Source organism: Diadema setosum, chromosome 14 (assembly GCF_964275005.1).
Source record: "Diadema setosum chromosome 14, eeDiaSeto1, whole genome shotgun sequence".
NCBI classification, from domain to species: Eukaryota; Metazoa; Echinodermata; class Echinoidea; order Diadematoida; family Diadematidae; genus Diadema; species Diadema setosum.
The window spans coordinates 26,399,476-26,421,446 of NC_092698.1; the positions used below are offsets into that span (position 1 = coordinate 26,399,476).

Sequence of the window (21,971 nt, forward strand, 5' to 3'; positions counted from 1 at the left end):
CCACTTGCTTTTGTGTCACTCTTAGCTCAATACACCTTAAGCGAAAGTATGAGATTTCTTCATGCTGACTGTAAGCAGTCATATTGTTCGCCTTGTATGTATGCATCATAACATGTACCAATGTGAATAGTATGCAAGTGTGATGTACATGTAAACAAAGTGTCTTTTTCAAAAGCCACAAAGTTTTCCTTCTCTTCGGTGTAGAGCTCATTGCCTCCCAATAACGCGGCACAATGTTTTGCTATGTTTATACATTATCCGCTGCTAACACGGCATATATACGCCATAACCTGGCAAAACAAGCACATCTGAGTTATTCATGTACACCCGCTGAAAACAGCTAACTAGTTTTTAATATTGTCACAAGCATTCTGCTAACAAGCTGACTGCAGCACTTTGTAAAAACCTCCTTTAGTTGTTATAATAATGCAATCATGCCGACTGCAAACGCAGTCCTCGATTAGTGTTAGACCTGACAGTCACACAGAGTCTGTTCATTTCCATTTAAGATCGACTGAATCCTCTGATTTGCATTTAACAGCTCGATTCTACCGCATGGAAATTGTAAATCACCCGTGATGTATTAAATGAAAAAAAAAAAAAAAAGAGAAATTAAAATGTTGAGGGCAAATATGTTTCCCCCTTTTTAAATATTTTGTATGTCTACACCGCTTTCACCATGTGAAAAGTGTGCAAGAGTGATGTAAATAAAGTACCATTTTGAAAAGTCAAAAAAAGTCTTCTTCTTCTTCTTCTTCTCGAGTCACTACACAGAATGGAACGTTAGATTCTTCCAATACAATGTTGGATGCACTGCCTGGCACAGGGCGTTAGAGCTGCTATAGATCGTCTTGTGTGAAGTAAATGACTACTAGTAGCACATTATAATTTGCTACTTGAAATAAAATATTCAAAGAAATAGTGGTGGAAAAAAACAAACAAATCAATTGACACAATCTCTATGAAAACGTTGATGAGATAGTGAACTTTACCATGAAAGTCATCTAAGTATAGCACATTTTTCTGTGTTGGCAATTTGTTTTCCACATCGGCAACATCGTAGGAATTAATAATGTGTTATGTGCATTGTTACGTAAGGTCACATGATGCCCTGTACACTAATCGCTTAACCTGATTCCATTAGTGAGGTATAACTATGCCCCATATTATTTGTGAGCTCACAGAGTCGTTACTTTTTCAACGATGACTGGGTCGCTTCTCACATCACACTTGTTACAGTCCCTGGCATACGACTCCACCCATATCCCCTTCACACGGTCCTGCTCATGAGTATCGTCACGGCTGGTATTCGTAGCCTCGCTGACCACTTTCTTTCCTAAGACCACGGTGTCATCAGCGCGTTGCTGTGCTTCAGCACCTTTTACGCGCTTGAAGTCGACATCGTTCTCGATGTCAGTTACCTTGTCTCGCACACAACAGCTGCTATTATTCATTGAAGACAGAAAAAAGAAGCGTTCCCGAGCGAAGAGTCGCTGGTAAATGGGCACCAGCATGCAGCATGTTCCCGCCGTGCCGTAGATCACGATGGTTGCCCAGATTGCACCGTCATACGAGCCTGTCAGGTCCACGCTCACGCCTGTATGCGGTCCAAAAAAGAAAAAGACAATGGCGATCGATTTTTAAAAGGGTGATAACTCCTTCGACACCTCCGCTTGAGTTTGAATATTATATACCCCACTCTAGCTTTACCATTGAAAGGAGGTATAAATGTAGTGTTATGCATCCACAATAATCTTGACTTATATTGATGATGTTCATGATAACCTCAACATCACGTAGGGTCTATGTGGTAACATGAATTTCTAAATACTTGTCATACTTTCTTCATTTTTTTTCCATTTTTTTCTAGATACGCCTTGCTATAGCAGTTGAACAACAGACATTGTAGGATGCACGTCCCCCTAGACTGAGCATGGCTTGCAAATTTCCTATCATCCCAAAACGATACAGCCAAAAAAAGAAAAAAAAAAAAAAAAGAGGGAAAAAAATACGAAAAGAAAAACCTGCAAGGAGACAGTTATGCCAGTTATGCATGAATACATAAATATATATATCAAAATAAGGGGACGAGTTAACCATTTGCCAGTAACCCCCCCCCCTTTTTTTTTAGGGTTTTGTTGTATTTTTGTATTTTGTTTACAATTTATTTTTTATTTATTTTGCTTTATTTGCTTGTTTTTGTTTGTTTGTTGTTGTTGCTGCTGTTATGGTTTTGTTTTTTGTTTTTTGTTTTTTTTTGTTTTTTACCGCAGCTCCCCGTTCCTCGGCCCCTGATTTTTTTCATGGTTGTTGGTCTATTCAGTCTTGATCACTGACCTGTACACTATCATAGTGAGGAGGCCATCATGGAGTGGCTCAAAGCTATAGGTCGTGTCTTTTCAATGCGACAAGGCGCAATCAACCAGGGAATCCACCTCCCTGGATCAACCGTAGAATGGCGTTCATGGAAACTAAAGAACCACGGGCTAATAAAGATGCAAGTGTCCCCCCTTTATCCCCCTTTATGATTTGTCGATTGGTCGTCACAAAATAATGGCTTGTGAAGCATGGGGAATGTGAACGCGTATAGGGCTGGCAAATTTGGCTGGGGGGGGGGGGAGGGGCTGTGAGAATTTGCAGTGATCGTTGGAAAGAAGCTTGTACTAACTATAGCAACAAATTAGATTTAATTAAACTTGATTAAATTGTGATGTTACGACACTCGGTAACGATCTTTCTTTTTTCAACTGCTATCCTCTAAATAAACAACGCTGTTTTCACATCTCTTCTCTTTTCTTAAACCATTTTTATATCTAGTTTGGAATGTCGATATTTTTGTGTTTATATTTAGTACGTAATTTCACCTGAATTACGGCACATAACTATACGACTTTGCAAAAGACCCGGTCCTGCTACAAAGTATACACACTTTTAAGGCCGTGTCACACCTTTCCGGGCAAGCTACGCGGGCTTGTGGCGAGGAGGTAGTTTCCAGCACGTAGAAGATTTTCAGCGGGCGAACAAGAATGTTTGCAATTTTCATTCATGCTGTGTCATACCGTATCTGGGGATTTTGCGGCTTGACTTGCGGGGAAACAAATTTACTCCCCGGAGCTGATTGATTGATTGATTGATTTTATTTCCGCAAAATAAAAAAATATGTACATCACTTCTTTTTGAATAATACAAAGACATTTTCACAAAAGTACTTGAAACTGTGGCTGGATAGCCCTACTCAGCTCCGCCCTCATGGTGGAGCTGTTCTACCGAGGGGTCCAGAAGAAAACACACTCGGTATATCTGAAATTAACATGCAAACTTGTATCATAAAAAACTACACTACACAGAATTAAAATAACATCCACTACTACCTTACAGTTATACGAACACTATTACCATGATGGCAGTAAACCAGATCAATGAATTTAACAAATATACATCTATGCTTCAATGAAATAGAAGAAGAAAAAAAAAATACATCTACAAATACACTTAAATTGAAAATTTGATACTATTATATAAACACGATCCTCTATAACTAAGAGACTTGCGGCAGTATTGAGTTTTGGGTTTTGGAAGAACAAGAGTACCAACAGAACGAAGATTATATGGCGTATCAGAAAATCTAAACATCTCTTTTAAATACGATGGAGAAAAATTATTTATGGCCTTAAATGTCATGGAATACAAATGATCTTTGCGCCGGGATTCTAATGTTTGAAGGTTCAGCGGTGTATGAATTTCTTGATTTGAGACATATTTATAAGGGTTTACTCGAAGAATTATTCTCAGTGCCCTATTTTGTAATTTTTGTAGTCTATCTGTGTGTTTTGCCGCCGATGATCCATAGATAATATCGGCATAATCAAATAATGGGAGAATGAAAATTGTATAAATCGATTTCAAAGTTGAAGTATTTACATAACTCCATAAACGGCCCAGAAATTTCACCAGTTTGACAATATTCTCTCCGCAGTTGGTCCGCACCTGACAGTATCTATTCGCGTATCTCGCCTGTAGTTGCCCGGAGGTGCTCACGCAAGTCCGATTTAACCGCAGCCAAGTTTTGAGCATGACCAAAACTTTTTCCGGTGAGTCGCGGGAATGCCCGGAGAGGTCCACGCAGAACGCCAGTAGGAGGCCCTTAGCGACAGCACTTCACAGGCAACTCCCACGCAGGTACTTCGCAGTCCCCGTATGCAGCCCAAGATAATGACATTCCGTGGGACTTTGCCATTCCATCAGAGGAATTCTTTCACTGAGTTGTCAGCCCCCACGCGACTGGTACAAAGGTCACACTGTAAACTCGCAAGTAGAATAAAGTAGAACGCGTCCAGCAAGTAAGACACATGCACTGACTCCCCCGAATCCTTGTGCGCCCTCAAAAATTGCCGGTATGCTGGAAAACCCCTACACGCAAGAAGCCTGCGTAGCTTGCCCAGAAAGGTGTGACAGGGCCTAAACATGGTTGCGGGTAAAAAGATTTGCGTGCACACCTCTGGGTGACTACGGGTGAGATACGTTCTAGGTACTGTCATGTGCGGCTCATTCCGGGGACCTCCGGGTAGTAAAAATTGTTCTTTGTAAGTCGCACGCAAGGCTTGCCCGGAAAGGTGTGACACGGCCTTTACGTTCTATCGATATGCGCGGATAATATCCCGTCCCAGCAGCGGACAATACAGGACTAGCAGCAGGCGCCCATGAAGGAAAGTGAAAATGAGCTTCTTTTGTTGGTCTACTTCCATAAATCAATATTTCAAATTGACCTTACGAGACCGTTGGGCATTGCTTCACCTCATGCACTCGACCAGTACAGTCACAATCACACCGTATACTCTGCATACCCCCTCAGTCACGCATCACTGCGTAAACTCAAGCGAGGAATATAGATGACATTGTTTAGGCGATGGGCGCTACTCCCAAACTGGTTCCTTCTCTTCATATCTTACAAATCAATCAATGCGATCTCTTTTCGGGAGAGCAGCTACTTGAAAATGTTTGTACATGCTTTATACAAACCAAATTTCTTTTTTTTTGGGGGGGGGGGGAGCGTGATGTGTAAGTTTTTTTCTTTCTTTTCTTTTCTCTAAAATAACGTTAAATTCATGAACCAGTGATGAAATCAGAGGGAAAGAGAGAGAACAGAGACTATTCTCTGATTGGAGATTCTTTCATCGTGAATTTAAGAAAACCAAATCCCAAATATAAGTTTGGATTGAGTGAAAGTGGCAATAGTAGTAGAATATATCATTTGAAGTTTGAAAAAAATTAAACAGTCGATTCAAAAGTTATGAATTTTTAAATTTTCAGTGTAGTCACTGCGGGATAAGGAGATTACTACTGTTCATGACGTTATTGTGGACAACAAAAGAAAATTATGGAGAATTCCGCAAAATTGAATTTGTCATGCAAATATATATATATATATGTGTGTGTGTGTGTATCATGTATCATATTGTTGTTCATAATGACGTCATGAACTGTAGTATTCTCTTTGTCCAACAATGACGTCACTGAAACTGTAAAAAATCATCATTTCTATACTTTCACTGATGACATGAATTCAACTAATATTGCTGAGCAATATTAGTTGAACTCACCGGTGAAAGTTTGAGGAAAATTGGACATTCCATTTAAAAAACATGAATTCTGGTTTCACTCAATCATTTATACTTGGGTTTTGGTTTCCTCTAAACTGGTATTAGGTGGCTTCGGCTCAGTCCGCAGTGCCAAGCCGGCAGTGCCGCTACAGTGGATGGACTAAACGTCGGCGGCATGATCTAATTTATATTGTTTTCAGCGGATAGTTTGATAATACAGACCGATCAAGTCAATGTGACCTGAGAGTTTGAGATAAAGCCCTACAGGATTTAGAATGACTACTTCTGAGCTATCAAAATAGATTAATTGACCTACGTTATATTATGTTATATTATATTATATTATATCATATCATATTACATTATATTATATTACATTACATTATATTATATTATATTATATCATATCATATCATATTATATTATACCATTACTATATCATATTACATTATTTTATATTATATATAAAAAGGAAAATAAATACAGGGTAGTTTACTCAGTCGCCTGTCTATACGTATGCAATGAGGGGTGTGTAGGCTCGCCAAAAAGTTCTTCCTTGACAGGCCTATACTTGCAATGACAGTGGAAGTTAATCCATGTTATACCACGTGAGGACAAAAGATTGTTTGTCGCCACAACTGATACATTATCGCTTCTGCTCGGCAACGATAAAACATCTTTTCTTCTTCTTCTTCTATCAGTCAACTGCACTGGGTTTACGTTGTTTTATATCACAGCATTGTGACACGTTGTATGAATGAAAGAGGACCAACAAAATGAATTATTATCTTCACTGAGAGGAAACTGTCTGAAGATTAACCGTCGGAAGTAAAAGGTTTTGATAATCAAAATATCGCCATGAATCGTCCTTTTATCCAATACCTTAAGTTTGCTTTTATCCTGTTATTCATCGTGACTCACATTTATTGTGTCGAACGACGCCTGTCACTTCACGCACATGTGGCAACTGATGGTTATACAAGTTTCTTGAGCAATTTCACACGGTGCTTATCAATGATAATACTCGTAATAGCTAGCCAACAATAATTCATATACGCATGACAATGAAATCCGAAAGTGCAGTTTAAAATGCCGCTTGCAATGACCCCCTTTTTTATGCATCCCGGGTATAATTTGCGCGTGTTACAGGAAAATGAAACCGGAATGTTATGATTAAATGGATTGAGTGAATGCGGCGATATCAGGAAAAGGGAAGAGTGAGGTTTGAGGTATAATCCGTTTAAAAGTTTCATAAGTTTATGAACTTTGAAAGTTTCGATGACGCTATCGCTGGGTGAGAAGACTGCAATATTTCGTGACGTCACACCTACAATATAAAGAAAACATGAAGAGAATTCCTAAAAATGTCACTTTTTGAAAATGAAAAGTACACATTTCCTTCTCTCGATATACTGACATATAGAGTATTAAGGGTATCATAATTTCCCCCATTTTCTGAAAGAGGTACGTCAAGTACGCCTACCTTTTCCTTATGCTAGAAAAAAACAAATTGAAATTCTCTGTAGATTATATTCAAGTCGTTATCCATGCCTGACATAACACGATGTTGAAGTTTTCTCATCCAGCAATATGGCGCACTAGTCAAGGGCGACCACGTGATCTTCTCATAATTTACAATAAAAAAGAAAAATGATTGTGGACTGATGTCACAGCAAAGTAAACGTACAGTGAAAACTTGTAAAACTGTAGGATTCCATCTAATTATCATAAAATTATCATGTTTAATCTCAGAGGAACTTCTGCAATTTCCTGAAGTCTTTATAATGTTTTTATGACAGCTCGAGTATCGAGTGACAGTGGCCTCTAAACATGTGCAAATGATGAACTAACCGAAGACCGATGCAAGGAGGTAGCCAGTGCCATGGAAGCATGTCACTAATGTCCACGTCTCCAGACCCAGGGCCAGTCCAAAGATCTGGTTGCACACCGAGTAAGGTAGTGTGTCGCAGATGCTGGTTACAAACAGCCCCATCACTGCCGAAAAACAGAAGAAAACAAACAAAATGATAAAAAAATAAATACAGATACAGCATGACAATTTCACACAATTCAACTGTTTCCATTTGCATACATGGTAATGTATACCTTGTCAGATCTATAGTCACAAAACGAGTATTCCTCATTTCATATACTATGTTATAGGTATGATATTGGACTTTAAAAATGGACCAGATACATTCAAATGTGACGGATCGATGCTAGTCTTTATAAAAAACTACTTCAGTCGCGAGAACTCGTCATAAGCAACACTTATCCTGCGGCTGCCTCGTCGACATCGTGAGGTCTGATCTGTTTTTGCAGATTATTGGCTGGAAATGACCACTTCAATCATCTCATGCCTGTCCTTCAGTGACAAGCTGCATTTTTCTTTTGATATACTTTTGATATAATGTAGTGTAAACACTAGAATTCCCCCAAATAAAAGATGCACAAAATTAATCATCACATATTTTGAAAATCACTTAATGTATATCTGACAACATACTCGTTCGGGCACCAAAATTGATAATCACCATAATATAAATTCAAACATGTGTAGCTCTTCCGGTGTTAGAACTGGTCTTTCAAGCATCCCGCCATTATAACTATATCTACAACTATAACTATATCAGGTGCATATGTACCCCGCCTCCACCCCTATCCCGGAAAAAAAAAAACATCACAAAGAAAAAGAAAAAGAGAAAAGATGCCTTGCTTTAACGTACAGACAATGACAGTAAAGACGTGCGCCATGTTTGTAACGAAGAAGAGGCTAACGGAGAGAGCGATGCCTACGAAGGTGGCTATCAGAAAGAGGAAGAGTTTCGGGAACGGAATGCAGTCGCCGACAGATGAGAGTAAGAATTTGCCAGCGAGTACCGAAACCCCAATCGCAACAACGGCCTGGGCTCCGTTTTCGTCGGTGAAACCTATGGACAGCATGTAGCGAACCTGTGTGACGGAATTCACGAAAAAAGGAAAAAAAAACCAACAATTCCATCAACATGAAACATTCCTTCTAATACCACACAATCACACAAGTATTCTATCGTACTGTAGAAATGAATAACGTATTCTCAAATTGAAACATCTTCCGTTTTTCTATTTCAAGGCTATATTGCCTATCTGTATGATCAAAGATTCCACATGACTCCTCCTTCAAATTATCTGCAAAACTACGTACATGTACTCCTTACCACCTGTAATATTACCTGATAATGAGAGGACGATATATTAACAAAGTTCTTACCATATGGACATAAAAGAACGAAGCACACAACCCGTAACAAAAAGTTGCTATGCAGAACAACCAAACGTCCGGATAGGTCAGCGCCACTCCAACCCTCACAAGCAAACTTCGCCTCTTTTGGTGAATACTTGTCAGTGTCTGGTCTGTGCATTGTTCACTGTCAGTTGTGCCTTCCTTTGCACTGACAGGGACATCTCCATCCCTATCCCTTTCAGGAGCAGTCGCATCTTCGTCACTGGACGGCAGTTTAGAGTACGATACAACGCTCCCATTCGTCTGGGGTAATTCCCTGAGTGAAGAAGGTATGGTCAGTGAGTATGACGCGTTTGTGCCATTCAAGACTTGCCACTTGTCCACACTAACATTCGTATCAACATTATTGTTTTCATCTGTCGACAACCCTGAACTGTCACGGACGTCCGGAAGAAATTGCTCTTTCTCCAAGCTATCCCTGCCAATTTCCGTTTCTTCGTCCCTTTTTGAGTTTGCCTCATCTTTCTTTACCCCGTTGCCATGGTCCTTGGAAGATGACATCAGTGTTGCAGGCGATGGCTGGTCGTAGAGGTAGGAGAGTGGTAAAGCGACGATCATCATCAGAGAACCCATGACCCGGAAGGCATTCCGCCAGCCTATCGTCTTCACCTGGATGTGAATGAGTGGCCCCATTGCCATCATGCCTGCAGAGAGGTCACGAAAGTAATTTCGCCTTGGCGTTAAGAAAAGATCATTATTTACTCATTATAATCTATCAGTCGATCCAGCAGTAATTCCCTCTACAGGTACCTCACACGCACACACACATAATGATTATGCACACCACAACACAATACGTATACACGCACACTTTACTGAACGGGCCAAAGATTTGAGGGTGACCATGAACATCGTGCGAGTCACATGCACGATCAGGTGACGATATGGTTCATATAAGTCATATTCATAATAAAAATGGAGGCTACACGCTTTGAATGCGCACAATGATGTGGATCGATGGACCTGAACAATACCAAACCGACGATATCAATGGTTTGTGCATAAAAGGGATGTAAAGTAGTCACCTCCAGAGGTGCCAAACATAAATTCACACACTATACATTGTATATACAATATGCAAGGACAGAAATCGGTATAGGCCCAACTTGAATTAAAGGAGAGCACAACCCTGCTGGAAAGAACACAGTGTCCCAGAGTGTGAGAAACACAGTGTGAACACACTGTGAAATCTCATCACACTGTTAAATCCAAGCGTTTTAACAGTGTGAACACAATGTGAGTCATTAGTTCTCAGTGTGAAACAAAGCCTTACTATGTGAAAACTATACCACTCTGTCAATACCGTGATACCACAGTGTGAAATCATCTTCACACTGTTACATTTGAGCGTTTTCACATAGTCGACTATGTGAACACACTGTGAACTCACTGTGGGACACTGTGCTCTTTCCAGTAGGGAAGAAATCACGAATAAAAGTAGACAGTGCCTACACATAAAATTCAAAGCCTCTCACATAAAATTCAAACATAGGCCTATACATTAATATGTAAGGAGAGCAATCAGTATAGGCCCAACTTGAATTACAGGAGAGCACAAGAAACCACGAATAAAAGTAGACGGTGTCTGAATAATGTTAGCCTATCATACTGCCCTACAAACAAGCCAAGGAGAACTCCGTATCCTTTGTAATAATTATGACAAATTATGAAGTTATCAAAACTTTTGCAGAATTATAGAATTGAATTATGTGGTATCCTCATCCTCAGAACACAGCGATTCATCAACCATATCACTTTTTTTTACATTATTTTGTAATTGAACTGTCAAGAACTCTTTTGATGATAAATGGATACCAGATCATAACAATGCTCTCATTTTACATCATTCTTTTGTCTGTTCTCATTCTGTGTATGCATCGAAAAAAAAAAAGACTACTAATATGGACATGTGTACGTGATCATTCGCTGGGATGAGTATTATATCGCCCGAATAATCCTCCCCATGTATGATATTGGGCCGAAATTTTCACGAAATCACCTAATTCAATTTCTTTTCTACTCCCATCGAAACATCGTACCGATATTTGCCCCAGCCATGAATATGCTGACGGCTCGGGTAGAATTGGCCGTCGGAAAGTACTGCAGCAAGAGATTGGCGCTGCTCATCATCGTGAACCCGGCGCCGATCCCGTACATCAAGCTGTACGAGGCGTACATCGACCGCAAGTTGGGCATGAAAGACGTGATAAACAGGCCGACGAAGGAAAGGCAGATTCCGACTACCATTATGAGTCGGTTGTTGAAGCGCTCGATGAGCGGGTTGGCGATGAGGCCGGTCCAGCAAGTAAGGCCTATTGCCAGGGAGCCGACCCAGCCTTTATAGAGTTGAATATCATAAAGATAGAAAACAAGAATACTTCCGGTATGTGTGTTCATGTGTCTGTGGGTGCGAGTATGCATGTAAATGTGAGTATGTGCGTGTGTATCTGGCTGTTTGTTTGTTTGCTTGTTTGTTTATTTGTTTGTTATTGTGTATGTGTGTGTGTGTGTTTGTATGTATGTGTTTATGTTTGTGCTGTACGTATAGAGTCTGCCTTTCTCTATAGGTGCACATCACTGCACTTTCATACATCTGATCTCTAGAGATTAAACATTCTCTCTGACTGATTGGAAATATTGGCAATTTGTGCATTTCAGTTCGCACTGATGGAAGAATTCAAAGCCCTGAGGGAAAGTCTTCACCTACTTTTCGACAGAGCTCCATAAATGGCAATTAAACATCAAAGGAAATGCAAAGATCTTGAATATCAGGAAAAAATGTGTCGTGCAGAAACTGTAGTTAAAATAAAAAGGTTTCGATGCCGTTACGATATAAAAATGTCACACCGTTTTTGTATAAATTGTAGTTGAAAGTACACATTACTGAAATTCACTTGAAAATTTGTCATCAAAGGCGTGGTGTTTTGAAGACTAATGTCTCACCGGTCATTTGTCGCCTTTTTACTTCATAGGAGTGGTTACAAAATAATTCTTATTTTTGTAAATAAAGCTGAATCTGCGAACAAGCAGTGACCATATTCATGACAATCAGATGGCAATGTATAGTTTGAAGCAGCTGATCCAGATCTGCATTTTTTCTTACTTAACCAATGTGGATCATATACCCTACCATGATTGTTTCCACATAATTTCCTTCGATATGCCTCGATAAAAGAGCCCATACCCAGTTCAAAGAGATCTGTATTATTGATACTCAACAGACATTATTCAGAGAAGTAGGCAGTGACTTTATACTCTTGCAGCTGCTTGAATGCTCTGTAAATTCATGCCGATACAGGACAGAACACTGCACAATATGACTTGTATGAAAAAATAAAAATAAGTTAATGCGGTTTTCAAATTGCACTTTTTGGGAGTGATAACTTTGTTTTTGAATTAGGCATACATTCACATCAAGAAGGGAGCTTGGAGCAAAGTCGAGCAAGTATACTCTGTATAGACAAGTTACTGCGAGAATTTTCATTAATGTGTTATTGAACGTTCCGTTTCATTCAAGACGCCCTGATACGGGACTGTCAACATCCTTGCTGAGAAATCCGCAATAAGTATAGAAAAACTTTCATTTTCCTTTCACTTGTCTAGAGAATAAAAGACAAACCAACAAACAAACAGAATTTGTCCTGGAGGATGTTTCACGGTGACATTTTCGACCGTGACGGCCATAGGTAGACCTTTCTTGAAGGCAGTGGTATAATGTTCATAAACACAACAAATCAAAGACTTTTCATAGAGTCACATTTATCAAAACCACTTTTTAAGGTGAAAAATAAAAACATGTCGGAAAATGGTCGTGTTCTTGTGTATTACTTCTTTTTGTCTTGTAAAGTCAGACTTTTCTTCGGCCGATCTAATGCATCAAATTAACACTTTTCTGAAAGGGAAAAGATACTTTTTTCTATTGGAATACCATCTCTCGTTGCACACTCAACTCGTTTAAAAACTAAACAGTTTAAGAAAAAGAAAAGAATTGATAATTTTTGGACGAACACAATAAAGGACAAACAGAAAGAAAAATCAAACAGACACAATGGTCCAGGTTTTATCACAATCAGACCGAAAATGAGAAATCTTTGGAATTCTAAGTTTGACATGCTTGAGAAACCCCTCCCCCCCCCCAAAAAAAAAAAAAAAAAAAATATATTTCTTATCACTTTTTTTTTTGCAAGCAATAAACGTGGTAGCAACCACAAATACCAATTACATGAAGGTGATTGTGTTATGGTCAAAGACTCTCTTTAACCAAAGCACAAATTATTTCTTTTTGATTTGTGACTTTTGAAACAGCAGAAAAACTTTTTGTTTTAAATCAAAAAGACTGAATACATCTTTTCAGTTATACATATCCCACATGATTATGCAGTTATGATCTCTATAGCTATTTTTTTTTGTGAAAATGTAAATATACAAGAAATAAGAATTTTATACGATATAACTGCTTTATTTCAAGTGAAATTACCTGTGACTGCAGTACCAGTTCCGAATTCTTTCTGGAAGGAAACCAGGAAAATGCTGTAGCAGTAGAGCACGTTGTATATGATGAAGTTAATGAAGAAAGCAGATGCGGTCACCACCCATCCCCAGCGCTCCCGAAGCCAGGCTCTCAGCCTCTGCGTCCTAGATGGCTCCATCGTGCTCCAATGGCCGTTCCTTGCCACGGCGGCCCGTTGTGCAAAGACTCCGTGTACTGTTGTAACTGCCTCTGTCTCTGTCAGAATGAGAGCGAAAAGCAAGACTGTAAGTAAGATCTAACTGCTGTTGTAAAACACGTCCACAAAAGATTGAATAGTATTTCAAGACCAAGACCATTACCTCAAGAGAAATGATGAAAACAAAAGTGCTGTAATGAGAAGAGAAGGTATATTCTATTAAGATCACGGATGCGGAGCTGCAAGTTTGTAGTCGTGATCGGCAGACCTTTAATCTATTAAAGCGGATTGCATTTTTTGGACCCGTGTCCGTTGGAGCATGCTCAAAATAAATTGATTTCCATATAGGAAGTGTTTCCGTCGCAAGGTGTAGGGGAGAATATGGTTTGGTGGGGTTCTTCACCGCAGTGTGAAAATGAACCGTCGAGCTTCAGTGCATCCCTTTTGCTAGACCCAAGCAGCAGGCTGTCAGGTATAGTAATAGATGGGTGTTGTTAATACTGTTCACGCACTGTGTGGGCATATGCTATCCCCTGCGTACTTGGTATTAAGATTTGAACCCAGATATATGATAGCACGTTTTGATATTATAAACATTATTATCTACAGAATAAGCGACAGTGCAACTGACTATTGTCATCAACCAAACTGTAACCGAAACGTACAGGGCAGTTGTATGAAACTAGTAATACTATTCCAGTCCGATTTCTTGAGATTGCTCCTAAAAGGGGTCATTTTGTATAGCTAGAAAACGGTGATTTTGAGGACAGGATAGGACAAAAATGCAGAGTTGGGACAGTGATGTCATTTTTCGCAGGTGACACTAACAAGCTGGTCACTATGTTATATTCAGCAGGGTAATTTAGCTGTCAAATGGAAATATCTAAAGATGATAACTGGGCCCCGTTGCTAGAAACTTTGTGTTTAAACGCAACTCCAAAAATCAAACGCAAGTCCTTCAAATCTCACGCAACTTTGCGTTTAAACGCAAGTCTGTTGCTGAAAGGACTTGCATTTAAACGCAAAGTTGCGTTTAAACGCAAGTCCCATGCGATCAAACGCAACTTTGCGTTTGGTTCAGATCAAATGCAAACAATCAGTCACACCACAAACAAAATGGCTGCCTACTGTATGTGGTAGAACTTGAGGAGGAGGAGGAGGCACTCCATCAAGCTCCTCGGCCTCATCGCACATTCAGACCAAGGTTCTCTCCCTTAGACTCTCTTACTGACGAATATATCGCTTCAGTAGGGATGGCATCATGCATATTGTCAACATGCTGGACGGCCATCTACAGCGCACTACAGCAAAGAACCATGCCATCCCTACTGACCTTCAAGTTCTAATTGCCCTCAATTTCATGGCGATCGGCTCAGTATATGATTCTGTTGCGAGTATCCACCGTGTATAGTAAGGGTACTAGACCTCGCGCAGGGACTTAATGGTCGCGCATAGCGAAACTGCGTATAGCAAGCGATATTACGTGTAGGACTAAGCGCAAAATTTGCCGACATGCCGTCAATCCCTCGTTTGAGGCAAGACCCCAACTTCCACGAAGAAAGTGGGGTGATATACCTCGTTAAAGATTTTTCGTTTGGGAGTTGGGAGTCGAAGTATTTGTCCATTGCAAATAAACTTTCTGCTCAGGCGTGACAAACCTGGAGGCCAAGCCAGGGTTTGATGACTCCAGCAGCTGTTGTATTACGTAAGAGCATGATAAGGATATCTGCCTGTGGCAGACCATTCAAAGTGAACTCAATTTTCTCTATCCTTTTTAAAGTTTTCAATTTTATATTCTATTGAAAAATTCTATGGTCATCCATTTTACATTTCGAACGAAAAAAATTGACCCGTAAATAACGAAAATACAGGAATAAGAAGGAGTGCATTGCCAATTTGCCAGTCTACACTCACACACACACACGTACACACACACGCACCATGGAGCTACATAGCCCATGACAAAACCAAAACAATCTCCTCCTTTCGCGGTGCCCCCCTCCCCCTGTGGCGCTGTGGCGATGACTGATGCTTAGATTAGGCCAGGGTCAAGAAACAGGTGTTTTATATCTTTGGTTTTTAAGTCATTGATTGCCAAGATATACACTGGCATTATTTACGGGGTGTAGCCTCTTCAAACGAGAGATTTGCGTCATGGATACGCCCATGGAATAAACATAGGCCCTACCTGACAACCGCTAAACATGAGAAGGAAGCAGGTAAGAAATTTTGATTTCGAACAAATTTTTCACTAAATTTCCTATATTTTACCTTGTAATTTACCTACCTTAGCTTAAAATCTGTTTTAAGGATGTTGTAGCCTAGGCGTGTCATCTTGCTTGTCTCGTTCGTAGCCGATAGAATTCGTAATTTGTTCGATCGAGATCGTTTATAATCATAGAGCTGTATTATACGTTTAAATACAGCTCCATGTTTATAATATTCTACGAAAGCCGAAGCATGTTACAGCCACAGAGGGGCAGACACTTACACGCATGAAACTACAGAGGGCAGCTGCGCGACCTTTACATACCCCGAGAAATTTAACGCATAAAATTAAGTCCGACATACAAACGGCGACAGCGCACTACTCCGTCATCGTATCATCAGGAGATTCTGGGAGGTGATTTTTCTGCATTTTCGTGAAATTTATTGAGAAATTCAGGTACGATTGTGGAATAATTTCTATTATAAGAGCATCACAAATTTTCGTGCGCGAAATCTAGACCCCTCAACCATACACCGCAGCACAATCTCCCGATGCCTGCATGCTGTTGCCGAGGCCTTGTGCCTGCAGAAGAACAACGTTAGTACATTTAGAACTATTTGCCTTTGTAAAATTTATTTTGTATTCTAATTTCTAGAACTAGATACCGACTTTCAATCAAGCCGCAAGCCGCTATTGATATCACCACATTCACTTCAGCAATGTTCAGAACTGAAAACTTTATTATGAACACCGTGCCACTCGCCACCATGAACAACCATGGCTGGGACTAGTTCTAAGGCGAATGCCCAACGAATGTTTACCGCGCTATTGATATCACCACATTCACTTCAGCAATGTTCAGAACTGAAAACTTTATTATGAACACCGTGCCACTCGCCACCATGAACAACCATGGCTGGGACTAGTTCTAAGGCGAATGCCCAACGAATGTTTACCGCAGCGTAGGACCCTAGTTACAATAAAATTTAGATCTATTCATTACGCTGCAGCTGACAGCCTGCCTTGCCTTGCCTTGCTACATTTCTCCCACGTTGTTTGCGAACATTCACTTGTAACTCAGCAGTCCTAGCCTTGTCAAATGTCCAGTAGTGAACTACACTTACAGAATTTGCAGACAGTCAGTTTAGCTCAGCTCAGGATATTTTGTCAGCCTTCAAATCGAGCCTTTCTCAACTCCATCCAGCTGTACTTGAACAGTGCACTGATGCGGTGATAGTTTATTGAACAGTATCCGATTACAGTGATCATCATAGAATCGTCGTCTGTACGTGGCCTGAGAGGGCAGCAATCATTAATCCAGCAACTTTTTTTTTTTAATCATAATACTTTATCTAAAAATAAAAAAAATAAAAAAAAAATGTTTTGCCTGCTAACACTGTTTAGGCCATAATATTTGAATGTCATTACATATTAGCATTATATTCACACACTCATACACATCAGAATACAAGTGTAAACTTAAAGCAAGCAGCTAATGTGCAGTTTATTGCACACTTTTTTAAGTGCATTTCTTCTTAAATTCATATTACATCTTTTAAATAAATTATTTCAAAATCCTTTATAACTTTTTCAAATGAAAAATCTGCCTCCAATAGATTGCTTGAGACATCAACGTCTTTTAATAACTTTCATAATATGATCACAATTATTTACCTTATTACCCATTCCACAAAGTAAGTGAAATACCTCTAGACAATTGAAACCAATACCCTGTGATCTGTATTACATAATATGTTCTATATGTATATATGCACATATATACATATAGAACATATAGGTCTACACACCAAACTGTAGCACCCGCCCCCATAAAGAACAAATTAACAAAACACCACACAAATACATAACAGCAAAACAAAACAAAAAACATTTCCACTCTCATACATTGATGTACAAGTCAATAACATGTGTCAAATGGTTACGCTCCATTGAAAGCGTTACTACTTATAAGTACAATATGCAAAGTTAAAGCAGTGAATCATGATACGCACACATAATGCACCGCATACATCCCACACAAAGAAATGAAAAAGTTCATTGTATGTACATATATATATAGATATGAGAAAAATAAGAGAAAATGAAATACACTTGTAATATAAAGTTAGGTGTCAATGATGTGAAGAAATAATTTATTCAACATCATAATTTTTTATTTAAATGATCATTCTGATGAAAAGGTATATGAATGTAAACGGTATAGAAACAAACTAACAATAATACAAATGTCACGTACATAGATGTAAGTACCATATACTGTGAGTATTGTACTTTAGACTTTTAATGATGTTATTCGAAATATTCAATTAGATGTAGAACAAATTTCAGGTCATCAAATTCCCCCATGCTCCAGAAGTTGAAGCCTCAACTGTGGAGCAGTTTCACAACATTGCTGGATTCCCAAGAGTCGTCAGCGTGATAGACTGCACGCATATCGGTCTCCACGGATGCCACATCGGGGACGACGACTACGCTTACATAAATCGAAAGGGAAGGTGTATGTTCAGCTGGCATGCGATGCCAAGTTCAGGATAACCAACTGTGTTGCGCGATGGCCAGGCAGCACACATGACAGTCGCATATTTCAGGTACATTCTTTTGATAATGATAACACAATATGGAAATGCACAATTTTATTCTATCTTGTGAAGAGTGTCAATTAGAAAAAAATAGTGAACATAGCTGTGCCTATCAACTCCTGGTTGCACATGCTCAATAAGATGAAAGGTCAAAGTCAAATTCTTAAAAACATCACAATTACTCCTATATCCATGCATTGCCTGAAAGTACTTCATTGCAACATAGCGTACATACATGTACATGCATTTCCAGATAAATGCTCCGGGCAAAGTTTTGGGCCAAGATTTCAAAGGGCAGTGGTCAAAGGTCCAGCTGAATTGCTAAAATGTCCACACTAGCAGCTATGCTCTCTTAATAAAAAAATGAATAAATAAAAATCCATTGATCTTTAATCCGTTTTAGCTCGTTAGAAGCGTACCTCAGAATTTATATTGGATATAACTTCCTCACCTAGAAAAAAAAATGGATTGAAAGTAAACTTGTCAAATTGGACTAGTTATCTCTATGGGAGTGAATTTTTTCTTGAAATGAAAGTTTACACGACTGTCTTCTGTGAGTACTAGCTCATTATCCTTCGATGAATATGTTTTAGCCGAGACCTGGGGCTATCCATTTTTTATTACATGTTGGGATCACATCAAAAAACTTATTTGAAAACGAATCTTTGCTTCGATGTATGGAGATATTTCTTCTTTCTGCGATTTCCTTTGCAATAGCTAATGAAAAACATGCCCTATCACCCCACTATTTTGCAATTGTTTAGTACATCCTGTACATCATTTCATAAAATTATTACTTCATCTGACACCATCTTGGGTAGGTAAATTTGGGTCATTGGTCATAAATGTTTAATCCTGTGTATTCATGAATACATGTTGTACCTTTCCCATGTTTTGCAGACGTAAAGAGCATGATACAGCACTCATTTCACAAAGTAACAACTTTTTGCTTAGACCCAATCTTGCCCGTGCAAAGGAGGTCGAAGGTGAAATATACTTCATTCAGTAGCTTTGTGATTGTATGTGGTGTTACCCCCATGCTTTGCACACATGAACCACCATACATTGATAAAATAACAACTCTTTGGTCAGCTGCCATCATGGCTGTAATAATGAGTTCAAAGGTAAAAAATTCTTTCTTCTGTATCTTTGTTACTATACAGTCCCTTACGGGGGCCAGATTGTGCACTTATACCAAGTTAAATGAAGTCACTTAGTGATCATTTCATAGGATGTTGACTTTTTAATCAGACGACATGTTGGCTGAGCAAAGGAATAGTCAAGACTAGAATTTGTCCTGTACCTTTGTAATTACATGTCCTATCACTCCCATATCGTGCACACATTAAGCCGAAGATATATTTATATGGAAGGTTTCATGAAATAACAACTTTCTAATTAGGAGCCATCTTGGCTGTGTAAAGTAGGGACAAGGATCAAAAACATCTTTTTCTGTATCTTGGTAGATACATGGCATATTGCCCTCATATTTTGCATAGATATGGTTGTGGAAATGAGGCATGAAGGTAAGAAAAAAATTCTTTATTTTGTATCTCGGTTAGAATAGGCCTTACAGAAGGCAGATTGTACACATATATCAAACAATGTTACCTGAATCATTTCATGAAATAATGACTTAATCCTCAGAAGCCATCTTGTCTTTGCAAGGTAGCGTCATAGGTCAAAAATACTTCCCCTTGTATATTGTAAAATGTGTGACGTAATGTCCACAAAATTGCACACACTAATATCATGTGTAGAGAATCATTTCATATTAAAGATAACCACTTTTTCTTCAGATGTCATCTTGAATGTGCAAATGTGACCATGCAACACAAAAGTAACAAAAAGTCGCACCCTTTGATTTCTTTTTTTTTTTAAGTGAGGACTCCAGAAAGGTGAAAGGGACAACCAAGACAATTTTGAGTTTTCCATATTTTCTGAAAGAACTATTCTTATTTTTATTTTTTCATACAAGTCATATTTAAATATATTACATGCAGACATGTATGTATGCATATATACATATACAATTATTAGTAGTATTATTGCTATTATAAACATTACTATGGCACCGTACTATGGAAGTTTCAGTTTGTTCGTTCGTTTGTTTGTTCGTTTGTTGATGACGGCTTCGAAGAGAAAAAAGTATTTATGAAATACAAAACTCAAATTGGAACAAAACTGACTACTGCGACAGGTAAAGATATCCTGAGCCTCAAATACATACATGTACAATTACACGGGATCCTATGTTTGCATCTAAATATATACATAAAATAATGCCTGTTTGTTTTCATTTTGTATTATGTTAGAAAAAATGTCGGATATCTGAATTAATAATTTATCTGTTTTTACTGTCAGATTCAAGTCATACTGCTCATTTAGTTGGTTCAATTGACGTTGTATTTCATTTAAGTATGAAAAAGAAATTCAGAAATAAAATCAAATCAAATTTCTAAGAACCTCAGGAAAGCTGCTTCCCTCGTGCGAGCAAACTCTTCCACAGTGTAACATGCTGTGGAAGATGTCTACTTTGAGCTCCAGATTTTGTCTTCCTATAGGAATCTTGATGCATATAGTTACAAGATAAATAGAAAGACAACAGATTTAAAACGATATCTGAAAAAAAAAGTTTCACAGTGAGCACATAAGAGTTTACCAGAAGGCACTGAGAATCACCCACAGTACGCTTGCTCGTTTCAGTCAGATTTTAAAGGGGTGGTACATTTTCAGCTGAGATATGGGACTTCAGGTTTCCAACGTTTCTTGTTTTTTTTTAAATTTTTATAATGATTGTTTTGAGGTAATGAAAAACCTCTTATGAAATATGAAAGAACATATGTCTCCAGGGGATTCAAAGTTTATTAGATGAAAATAGATTCTAAAATTGTCAAGATGTCCAAAAGAAAGCAATATCCGAAGAAAAGATGGGATTCACCAAGTGGCGTATTGGGGGGGGGGGGGGGGGGCAAGAGGGCACGTGCCCCGGGCGCCACTCCTTGGGGGCGCAAAAAAAAAAAAGAAAAAAAAAAGAAAAAGAGAGAGAAAAAAAACATAACAGAAAAAACCTCACCCGGACCGGGGGGGGGGGGGGAAGGAGAATAGGGGGGCTGTTTGTTTATTGTGTTGACACAAGAATTCCATGTTATGTAAGCTGAAATACAAAAATTTTCGGCTCGCTCGCCAAAATTTATATTAAAAAAAAAGAAGATAAGAACAAAACGTGATGATGACGCGGACAAAATGACAATGTCTATTGTGTTCACACATGTCATTTTATATTTAGCAGGCAAAATGTTACACGGAGCAGCGGCTGCAATTTCTTTCGTTCTCAAGCGATCGCCGATTGGATCAAAAGAGGGTGCCAACGGTTTCGAACATAGGGGGCGCGAAAAAAAAATCAAACAAGATAAGAACAAAACGTAATGATGACGAGGAAATATACAAATTTCGGCTCACTCGCGCGTACTAATTTAGAGTATTTTTTCAAGACCTCAGTATTGTTTGTTGGTATAAATCGTTATCTATGAATACAGGGACATCACTATGATTATCTTGATTATTGTAAGATTTAATAACCAAAAAATGACAAGAATTCCATGTTTTGTA

The 21,971-nt window shown here is 38.8% G+C and overlaps 1 protein-coding gene across 1 annotated transcript; it reads right to left on the reverse strand.

The window, feature by feature from the left end:
• Positions 1-1,178: 1,178 nt before the first annotated feature.
• Positions 1,179-16,943, reverse strand: LOC140238254 (uncharacterized). The gene is made up of 7 exons (XM_072318190.1): positions 16,884-16,943; positions 13,361-13,609; positions 10,923-11,219; positions 8,851-9,527; positions 8,327-8,552; positions 7,452-7,595; positions 1,179-1,597 (listed from the first exon to the last, which is right to left on the reverse strand). Exons 2-7 carry the CDS (start codon positions 13,530-13,532, stop codon positions 1,179-1,181), a joined length of 1,935 nt encoding a protein of 644 aa, XP_072174291.1. The 5' UTR covers positions 13,533-13,609; positions 16,884-16,943.
• Between the last annotated feature and the right edge of the window lie 5,028 nt (positions 16,944-21,971).